General features: G+C 40.0%; 1 protein-coding gene across 8 annotated transcripts in view; it reads left to right on the top strand.

Moving 5' to 3' along the window:
* Positions 1-5,741, top strand: part of B3galt1 (UDP-Gal:betaGlcNAc beta 1,3-galactosyltransferase, polypeptide 1) — a 557,194-nt gene extending 551,453 nt beyond the window's left edge. For 7 of the 8 annotated variants that reach the window (NM_001379329.1, NM_001379324.1, NM_001379325.1 and 4 more), the window contains one exon: positions 572-5,549. In NM_001379329.1, the coding sequence (NP_001366258.1) occupies positions 802-1,782 (981 nt within the window). In that variant the 5' untranslated portion in view covers positions 572-801 and the 3' untranslated portion in view covers positions 1,783-5,549. Of the gene's footprint in view, positions 1-571 lie in introns of all 8 variants that reach the window. The other variant, NM_020283.4, reaches the window with a different exon arrangement.
* Positions 5,742-11,392: the final 5,651 nt, after the last annotated feature.

Consider the following 11,392-nt stretch of genomic DNA (forward strand, 5'->3'; position numbering starts at 1 on the left):
TACATAAGTACACTGTAGCTGTCTTCAGACGTGTCAGTAGAGGGTGTCAGATCTCACTATTAGTGATTGTGAGCTACCATGTGGTTGCTGGGAATTGAACTCAGGACCTTCAAAAGAGCAGTTGGTGCTCTTACCCGCTGAGCCATCTCACCAGCCCAAAGGTTAATTTTTTTAATCAAACAATTAAAAGCTCAAAGTCAGAAAAATGAAAGCAATCTGAATTGTATGTGAGCTTGTCTGAAAGATTTAAGAGCAAAAATTGTGCCTAACTGCAAAAAAAAATAGCCTTTTGTAAAGAAGCAGACCCTTTGTGGAAAATTACTGATGTTAGCTTTACTCCAGTCACCAGTGCTCGTGGTCAATGTATTCATGTATTGAATATCAATACACATAAACAATTTCTGTTCATGGGAGAGGAGAAGCTAGGAGGTTATTTCCGGGGCTTCTGAAGATGAATGACCGTGCTTACTTTAGTCATTGCTGGCAATTCTTACACCCTTACTGTGTTTATTCAAGAATATGAAAATGGCTAGGTAAACATGAATAAAACTGTACTTTATTGATTTTGCAGAGTTCTGGGGAAGATTTCTGAGGCATGGAGCTTCCAGCAGGTTTGGAAGAAAGTAAAGTGAATTCCATGATGCAACAACACAAGTGAGGTCTGTGGACACCCACCAAACCAACTCCTCTCTGGCAGGAATTTTAGATTGACGAATACTATGCTGCCTTTGCAAAAGGACAAGAAACTAGTGCCCAAAAGACGTGTTCTTCAGCATTTGGATTAGACGTGTTCTCAAGACAATGGCTTCAAAGGTCTCCTGCCTCTATGTATTGACCGTTGTGTGCTGGGCCAGCGCTCTCTGGTACTTGAGCATAACCAGACCTACTTCATCCTACACTGGCTCCAAGCCGTTCAGTCACCTAACAGTTGCCAGGAAAAACTTCACCTTTGGCAACATAAGAACTCGACCTATAAACCCACATTCTTTTGAATTTCTGATAAATGAGCCCAACAAGTGCGAGAAAAACATTCCTTTTCTCGTGATCCTCATTAGCACCACACACAAGGAATTTGATGCCCGCCAGGCAATCCGGGAGACATGGGGGGATGAAAACAACTTCAAAGGGATCAAGATAGCCACACTTTTCCTCCTGGGCAAAAATGCTGATCCTGTTCTGAACCAGATGGTGGAGCAAGAGAGCCAGATCTTCCATGACATCATCGTGGAGGACTTCATTGACTCCTACCACAATCTCACCCTCAAAACCTTAATGGGGATGAGATGGGTTGCCACTTTCTGTTCAAAAGCCAAGTACGTCATGAAAACCGACAGTGACATTTTTGTGAACATGGACAACCTTATTTATAAACTCCTGAAACCCTCTACCAAGCCAAGAAGAAGGTATTTCACTGGTTACGTCATCAACGGCGGGCCAATCAGGGATGTCCGCAGTAAGTGGTATATGCCTAGAGATTTGTACCCTGACAGCAACTACCCACCGTTCTGTTCAGGGACTGGCTATATCTTTTCCGCTGATGTGGCTGAACTCATTTACAAGACCTCGCTCCACACCAGGCTGCTTCATCTTGAAGATGTGTACGTGGGACTGTGTCTTCGAAAGCTTGGCATCCATCCTTTCCAGAATAGTGGCTTCAATCACTGGAAAATGGCCTACAGTTTGTGTCGGTACCGCCGCGTCATCACTGTCCACCAGATCTCTCCAGAAGAAATGCACAGAATCTGGAATGACATGTCAAGCAAGAAGCATCTGAGATGTTAGGACTTCTATTAATGTAAATAACTTTCTTTTCTAAGAAATGGGGACTAAGATGTTGGTATTTACAGGTGTCACCAAGGGAACATGAACTGGCCAGGGGTTTGTAAATGTTTTGCTTTCTGTTCCTAGTTCTTTCTCGGATCAGTATTTTACATGTATTGGGCTCGGCCATAGAAATGGTGAGAGAGTTAGAGGGCCGGATTTCATTCTCAGGTCCTAAGACATTGCCATTTATATCAAAAAGTGACTCTAAATAACTGCCAGGATTGGTGCACTGTGCATCTGAGATAAAGATCTGGGCCAGGAGATAGAAACTCACAGTAATGCCCTCATAGCATCTCTGCAAACGTAAATAGTAATTCTTTCTTTGAAAATAAAAAAATCAAACCAAGTCAGAAAAGATCCGCAGTCAGGAACACACACTAGATGTTATCATTAATGCTGTGTGCTGTTGTCATGTAACATTTTTACATACGTTGCCATAAAATGTGTATAGAATTTGAGATTCTACCAATAATTGATTTTATCCCTAGAGTAGGGCATCAATGACGAAAAAGATGGGAATGTACACTTGAGGATCAGTTATCCTGTATGTATAGAAAACATTTCGGCATAGATTCACAAGAATTAAATCTGGTCAGCAGGTGGGTTGTACATAGAAATGCTACTTTAAGTAAACAAGTAAACGTTTTTTTTTTCCCCAGAACAAATATTATATGATGCCACCAAGGAGACTCCAAATGTAGTACCCTCACCTACTTCCTTCCATAAATGCCTTTAAGTGCATTTTATGGTTTTTGGATCAGTCAGGCATATGTCTCCATGTGTAGAAAACACGTTGGTAGGAGGCCCAGAAATAATGCATAACAATTGATAAAATGCAAATCTAGGTGTCCATTCTAATTAACATAAGCTTGGCAATAGTGTACAATGCCCCTTTCACACATTTGCAAAGCACATGAGAACATCTTTAAGGAGTACCAACCTTATTAAAAGATGTGCCCCTGCTACCAGTAGAAGAAATGCTCTCTTAGCGTCTAAAGCATTCACATATGTTTAGTAGCAAAAGGGCTTTGAGGTGTTCTGGGGAATCTGTGGCTGAGATCCGTGGGAAGGAAGACTAGGGAAGCCAAGTTGGGATCCCATTGATGCCACAAATTTATATGGACCATTTGAACAGGCATCTCATTTTTGATGTGCATCTGTATGCTCACTTGTAAAATGGCTAAAAAGAAAAATCTACCTCACAGGTACTGTGAGAGCAAATCACATTTGCTAATAAGTATTTTGAGATCTTTTAGTTTAAGAGGTGCTACATAATGCCATGTATCATGCATGATGCTAAATGCTAAAATGATTTACAGTAATGATAAAGATGGTTATCCATTGTGGCAGCATCATCCTAATATAACAATTTACCAAAATAAAGATTGACTGTGAACTATCAGCGTACCTAATTCTTCCAAGACTTGATGTTTCCTTGGCTATAAGTTAGTTGATTGGGGAAGCTTCAGTTTCTCCCCCACACTCTCTCATTTTGGTGAAGAATTTTTCACTTCAGTGTGTTGCCTTGGCATCCCAAGATGTTTAAAGCAAAAAAAAAAAAATCTATTTTGCTTTGGGGAGGAGCTTTGCATAGGTCTTGCAAAACACAACTTAAATCGTAGGAAACATTTGCCCCGTATTCTTAAAACTCTTTAGAACAAGTAGGGCTAATCTACTCCCTCAGAGGACGAATAAGCACTCAGCAAATCTCCACAGTGGCACATCTACCGTTGATGCACCACTCCTTGTCGTGATGCAAAGAAAGCTGGAAAAGTTGCTCATTTGAGCTATTTTCTTTGCACCTTGACCTCTGCAAAACCCCCATAGAAGCTGATAGTAATGGGGAGTCAAAGGAGTAAACGGAGTCCCATGATCACGTAATCCCTTGCTAGGAAACACTTATATTTTATCATCCCCAAAGTACTGACTAATATAGGGCTTCCCATCCTTTAATATGATGGTGTCAAGTGACCTGGGAGAAGATGAAGCAAGACAAGGTGAGCCACCGTCCCACCATCTAGCCTCAAACCCTATGAGCTCCAATGGCTGGCTAGCCTCCCACCCTCGGGCCTCTTTGGCCTCGCAGCAGCAAAGCTGAATGCAGTCTCTGTCTCCTGCCCTGGCCTTGCATCTCGTCCATGCTCAGCCCAGCCACTTTCCATGTCCAAAATCACACACTATAATAACCACATCTGTACATCTATGAATTGCTTTATATGTGTGTGCGAAGTATGTATAGAGCCCTAATCTTGAAAAGGAGCAAAAAAAATCAACCAGAAAATCACTTGTCTTAAAGGACTGTTTCTTAACTTTTTTTATGCTACATAATGCCCGTATGACAAACATGTAAATAGACATCCAAGAGTTCATGTACATATTTTAAAGGCGCTTTTCTTGTCACCTCAATTGTATGTACGGCTAGAACCTGCTTGATATGTAACATTTTCCTCTGCATGGAACTTGACGAGGCAAGGCCATTTGTCCAGTATCTCAATAGCCTTAAGCATGTTTGTTCGCTCTTTGGGTTTTTTTTTTTTTTTTTGGATGTTCAAAAAGAAAAAAAATGGTTAATTTGTCAAGGAAAAGCTCTAATTTTCTACTTTTGTTAATTCTATGACAAGAAGCTGGTCAAATTATTGTCATGGTTATTTATTAAGCCATTTATAACATTTGTTTAAGAACAATATTTCATAATAATGGCAGTATTCTGGGGCTGGGGGTTTTCACTCAGTGGTAAAGCACTTGCCTAGCATGCAAAGGGCTTTGGGTTCAGTCCTCAGCACTGCAATAATACAGTTAAAATAATGTCAGCCCTACTGTGCCAGAAGTCACTCAAAGAATTTTTCTAAGTACTGTCTGGTTCCCCATTATTTCTCCATTATGTACTGTATAACGTCAGCACCTAACCTTTAAAGTTTCTTCTTGTATTTCTTAGAGGAAAAGATGCTTTCTCTTTGGTGCCTCATTTATGTGGCTTTGTGACCCCCTTGGAGCAGTTTCAATCTACAACAATGTACTTTTAAATAACCAGATTCAAAACATGAAGATCATTTTTTGATTTGAATTAAATATGGAAGGGCAAAACCCCTTGTGTGATAAGAAATGGAGGGGAAACAAACTCTTTACAGAGAAGTCACAGAAGGAGTTTTTCAATCAAATTTCTTCTAACAAAAGACAATGGGATATTTATGTACAGTGTGTGGAATTCATTTTCTACCTTTCCTAATATGTGCGTTCAAAGCGGGGAATTGATTGTATCATTTCTGTAAAGGGGAAGATACTTTTTATAAGCCACAGGTAACTTGTGAATGAAAGACGAAATTCACTGGAGACGCTTGATGATAATTGACATTTAGGTATATTGTTATATATGACTGATTGTATTTATGTATTTATTTGCTCAAAATTGTACATATGGTTTTGCCAAAAGTAACTGTGTGTTAAAGTGCACTCTTTGGGTTTGTAGTACTATTTAGGGTTACAAGGGTTGCCAATCAAGCTGCTAATCAGAATACTATTTTTTTGTATCGGTGTTACAACATGTGACGAATAGACGACACTGTCTTTTCATTCATCCTCTTTCCCTTCGTCTTGAAATGTAAAATGTTGGTTGAAAGCACGATGCAATTGTACAGGCCCATCTGTCAAGAGGAAGATCATGGTTTCATAAGACTGATTTTTTTTTTTTAAAAACACCTGGGACAAATAAACAGAAGAAGAACTCAGCCCGTTTTTCTGCTTCTTTCGAATGGCTCTCTTTGGGGAGATGTGATTGTTTATGCCCACCCACTATAATCTTCCTAACAATTTCAACATAAACAATGCTTTAAACAACTCAGAGCTTGTTCATAAGAGCATGAAGCAAATTAGCTGTATGTTTAGAGAGCTTTTGGTCCAATAAATAAGCTATGGATGACCTCTGGGTTTAGGAAATGTGCTTCTCGCCTGCTTCTCATTGGCTTCAGAGAAGTGTTTTACTATCCAATTAAGTGTGTGTGTTGAAAACCTCAACAAATTCCACCCACAGAGGGACATTCTGTTGAGAGCCTGCTTAGCACACCAGGGCACATTAAATCTAAGGCAAAAATCTCATTTAGTGCTGTATCCATATATCTACTTAGGAATATTCACATATGGTTTAAGAGTTAACTTATGAATGAAAAGGTTCTCCCACCATTCTGTAGCACAGGTGAGTACATGCTCACTCCTGTTTGCTAACTGTTAGCAAGAGACTAAGAGCTAAGAGACTAAAGCATTTTTAATATTATTATTAATTTTGATCCAGCTAAACAGGTCTTCATTTTCTAAAGGAGATGTAAATTTGGGTTTAACTTCTCCTCCCATTATTCCTCCAATTTCACGAGGGCAATATATAAGCTGAAATATGTGAGAAAACAATTTAAAAATATCATAAAATATGCAGTTTTGAATGCCATGTGACTTTTTAAAGAGCAATATTCTCAGAGTATTGTTCCAGATCAGAACAATCCTATTCATTTGTGGACATAATAGAAATGCAGATTCTTTACTGTACCACAAACTTGAAGGTGTAGCTCAGTAATCTAATTTGAGAACTGTAGGTGACCCAGACACATGCTGAAATTGAGGGCCCAGATCTGTGAGTTTAGAAGATGTGTTTCTCGCCTGCTTCCCATTGGCTTCAGAGAAGTGTTTTACTATCCAATTAAGTGTGTTCGTTGAAAACGCCGACAACTTCCACCTGCAGAGGGACATTCATGTTAAATCTAAGGCACAATCTAAGGGAAAGAAGAGCAGTGACCGTCATGCCACAGCCTATGAACTGCATCCAGCCCACTTCCAGTGAGCTAAGAAGGGTTTCACAATGAACATGTGGGCACTTGCACTGAACTCAGCCTATGTCATCTATTATTCCAGCAATGGGAAATCTATTTTTTCCAGTAGTAGATGCATCCTGAAAAATAAGCCATTGCTATATTATGTTTTAAACTTCAGCAATCCAAAAAAGCAACTTTACTTTGTCTTGCTTTAAGTGACTATATATATACAGTTGCATGACTTAACCTGTGAAGTTTAAAATATTTATTCCTTGGTCCTTTATCAGAGAAGCTTACCAACTTTGAACTAGACAGAGAAACACTATGAAAGGTGTTAGACACAAAAGCCCTACATTATGAAGAGGGAATCACATGGATCAAACATTCTAGCATTGTCTCCGCATGTCGCCAGAGAAATGACAATCTGGTCATGATAATGAATAATGCTGAAAACCAACAGCTGCCTGTATTTTTAAAAATAATTCCTTTCTCTCTCTCTCTCTCTCTCTCTCTCTCTCTCTCTCTCTCTCTCTCTCTCTCTCTCTCTCTCTCTCTCTCTCTCTCTGGGTGATTTTTTTAAAAAATTATAAAGCTTGATTTTAATTATAACAATTACCCGCAGTTTAATTAATATATTGCTTAAAGATGTGTGGGTATCAGACCAAAGAGGGTGGGTTTCAAATAGCTTGATTGTCATAATTACAAGCATTCTGTTTTCTCATTTACTTAATTGATTGCCATAGATTTCCAGATGAATTCACACCGTTGGAAGAGAATTGAATGTGTTTCTAAAGGAGGGAGGGGGAAACCAAAAACGGAGGTGGGCTGTTTAGAAAATCGGCAAGCCTGAAAATTGCCCTTGATAACATCTCCTTGCCTTTTTGCTGATTAAAATAAGAATTGTCTAAAATGTAAAAGAAATGAACTTTAAAGGTATTGATTCGATACATTTTTAACAAAAGTGACTCTACTCTCTGTCTGCAGCCAGTTGCCCAGCGCTCAAGAAACTTCTGCATCTCATTTTCCTTATGGAATCCATTAGTCTAACATTACATTAATGATTTGTTAGGCCTCTTGCAATGACCCAAGTCCTCACCTGAAGAGATTATGGCATAAGAGGTGATTTATTCTCCCGCTGAGGTTCACCTCAGAGTGTTTACACAGCAGTGACCACTGGACTGACTTGGCCGACCTGGAGGAATTACTTGCAATGGGGCAGTAGGGGGCGCTAGTGATGAATACTGATTTTCAAGCATGACCTCAGCAGGGTAAATGGGGGAGGCAAAGGGGGGCGGGTAACAAAGGTGGGGGGGAACACATTAGAGATTTTCTGCCGTTGCAATATCTTAAAATGTGTTTAATCTTAACTGTCACCCCATGCAGTGAATGCTGCTATCTCCACTTGACAGTTGGGAAAGCAGGCAGCAGAGAATTTGTCATTAAAGTGGTGAATTCAGGTCCCTAGCGCTAAAAGCCCATGTTGATTGTCAAACCTGAAAAGACAAAAACAAGCAAACAAACAAACAAAAAGATAAAGAGAACAGAAAACAAACCACAACTATGAGGTCACATTTAAGCAACACGAAACGTAAGTGAAAGAGTCAGGAATGTTACATCATTGATTTGATTCTGCCCAAGTCTAGTGACTATGAAAAGGAACAGAAATCCGTGACCCCACTCACTCGGATGAGCCCAGATCATGAGGAAGTTTAATCGAGCTTCCGGCCCTCAGAGCTCACACATGTTTCAATCGAGGGAAGGGACGATCTATAAGTTTAATTATCTATTTTCCCTCATGGAAGCAAAGGGTCCCCTGGAGAGACATTCATCATGAGCTAGCTGCGTTAGGAAGACAAGCCCTCTGCACTCTGGGTCTGTCCCACCCTGCCTCAGAGCACACTCAAATGGGCTCTTCTGTATCTGTTTTTGCGATGTATGTTAATACACATTTCCTGTAGGGGGGAAAAAACCCCAACTTTAAACCTATAACCTCAGTCACTGGAGAGCATTTCACCTGTGATAAGACACCTTTTCTCCCAGGAGGATACAGACCACAGGCAGCACACAGGGTAAGCAGCACGCTGGATAAGGGAACGTTGTAGTTTCAGATAGCTCTGTGCCTAGCCTCTATCTAGAAATCCTACTAAAATGATGAGTGGTGGTTCTGAGATGCAGCAGTCTGACTTTCTTTTATGCTCTCAGGCAATTCTGATGCCATTGCTTTATGGTTGTACAAAGCTAGATTATACAGAGCAACACTACCATTCATTAAGCATTCATGTGGGATATATATATATATATATATATATATATATATATATATATATATATATATATGTGTGTGTGTGTGTGTGTGTGTGTGTGTGTGTGTGTGTGTGTGTGTGTATATCCCCTTTGTAAACATTCACAAAAGGAACAAAAACTTGGAAAAATTAAACATTAAGGTCTTGAATTTCTAACCTCTGTGATCCCAGCACTTGGGAGTTAAAAGCTGGAGGTTCAGGAGTTCAAGGCCAGCCTTACTTACATAATTGGTTCCATCAAGGGCTGGAGAGATGGCTCAACAGATAAGAGTACTGTCTGCTCTGCCAGAGGTCCTGAGTTCAATTCCCAGCAACCACATGGTGGCTCATAACCATCTGTAATGGGATCCAATGCTGCCCTCTTCTGGTGTGTCTGAAGACAGCTGCAGTGTACTCTTATAAATAAAAAATAAATAAATCTTTAAAAAAAAAGACAATACAAACACTGAAACACTGATAGATTTTTTAAATCAGAAACTGACTCTCTCTCTCTCTGCTGTGTGTATGTGTCTATCTCTGTGTGTGTGGGAGTGTGTGTTTGTGTGTTGTAAAGTTTACCCTAAGACCTGATGAAGAAAGTTAAGGTTCCACAAGAAAAAAAAAATGAAAATAAAAGTTTTTAAAAATAAAAAGTTAATGGAGGAGCTAGAGAAAGTACCCAAGGAGCTAAAGGGATCTGCAACCCTATAGGTGGAACAACATTATGAACTAACCAGTACCCCGGAGCTCTTGACTCTAGCTACATATGTATCAAAAGATGGCCTAGTCAGCCATCACTGGAAAGAGAGGCCCATTGGACACGCAAACTTTATATGCCCCAGTACAGGGGAACGCCAGGGCCAAAAAGGGGGAGTGGATGGATAGGGGAGTGGGGGTGGGTGGGTATGGGGGATTTTTGGTATAGCATTGGGAATGTAAATGAGCTAAATACCTAATAAAAAATGGAAAAAAATAATAAAAAAATAAAAAGTTAAAAGCAAAACACCACACTCCTATTTTGGTATTTGCTGTAGTTTAAACGGGAAGTAATGAACAAAGAACTCATGTAATGAGGCTCGGGTTCCATGCTAATGCATCCAATCTCTCACAGGTAGCTTAACTAATAAACTCATTCACTTCCTGTTGGAGTCTTAACGTTTTCTTCTCATTTGATCATGAAAGCCATACTAGATGTCCTAGACAGTATCCTGTATCCTTGGCCCCTTTCTGCCTACCCTTTTGGCTTGTGGCCTCCACAAGGTGAGCAGCTTCACTCTGTCACACCTTTCCACCATGAATTTCTGCTTCTTCAAGGTTCAAATCAAAAGTTGGCTGCCCTTGCTCTTAAACCTCTGAAACTGTGAGGCAGAATAAATCCTTTCTCCTTTTAAATTGTTTTTCTCAGGCATTTGTCACACCAACAGAACTCCAGCTGACTAACGTGCCCAGCAGCCAAATACAAGGTGCAGTATTAAAACTAATTGGAGAAGGTAGAGGCTCATGACCTACATACCAGGTGACAATCAGGTCTAGTAGCTACCACGTACCAAGACAAAGAGTAGACCCACTGATTAGCACAGAGAATGGGTGATTCCGGAGCATAAACAGAAAGCTAAAAGGAAAGCATTGGAGAAGGCCACTAAAGCCAGCTGTATGTCAACACATGTTAACCACCTCCACATATGCTACCTAGAGGGTCAAACTCTTCCCTGGGAATATGACCAGTCCACTTAATATACCTCTCAGAAGGACTCATGTTTAGGGAGAGATGTTTGGGAGTTAGGGAAGAATAAAAGAAAGAAAGAAAGAAAGAAAGAAAGAGAGAGAGAGGGAGGGAGGGAGGGAGGGAGGGAGGGAGGAAGGAAGGAAATCAAAGTTAGTCCCTCATCAAAAATAAATTCAATATTTATTGTTGCCTCCGTTTGGTAATTAAGAATTTAAGTAGTCCCTATAATGTTAAACAAAAGCAATGACTAGAGACCACTAAAATCCCATATCTTTTGATTTAAAAGCTATGATCCCCCTTGAAAATTAAGTATGGGGACATCCTGGCTTAAAAATCCTAGTATGTCCAAGATCATTTGGGCAGAACAGTGTTTGGGGTTTACAAGTGAGTCTTTCAAGTAGGGGGGAAAAGGGTCTATAATCAAGACATGGAGCCTGAAGAACACACAAATAGCCAAGGCAGCAGGGTCAGAGTCTAGAGAAGATCCAGAGAAACAAGCTCAGGGCATCTGCTAGGATTACCATGATTAAATTACCAAACACTGAGACTCTGATTTTCCTGCAAAGCTCCCACCCATGGAAACTCCTATTCCTAGGAATTGAGATCCTAGTACAGAGCAAGGAACTACTGCTTTAGGATCTAGAAATAACCTAGGTCAGATAAAGCCAGGCATAAATGCTTTCAGTGAAAATCAAACTTCATGGTTTACAGTGATGTAATGTATACTTACACTTAAGGTCATAACAAGAGGAAGAGAAAATGAT

The sequence above is a fragment of the Mus musculus genome, chromosome 2 (genome assembly GCF_000001635.26).
Source record: "Mus musculus strain C57BL/6J chromosome 2, GRCm38.p6 C57BL/6J".
Lineage (NCBI taxonomy): Eukaryota > Metazoa > Chordata > Mammalia > Rodentia > Muridae > Mus > Mus musculus.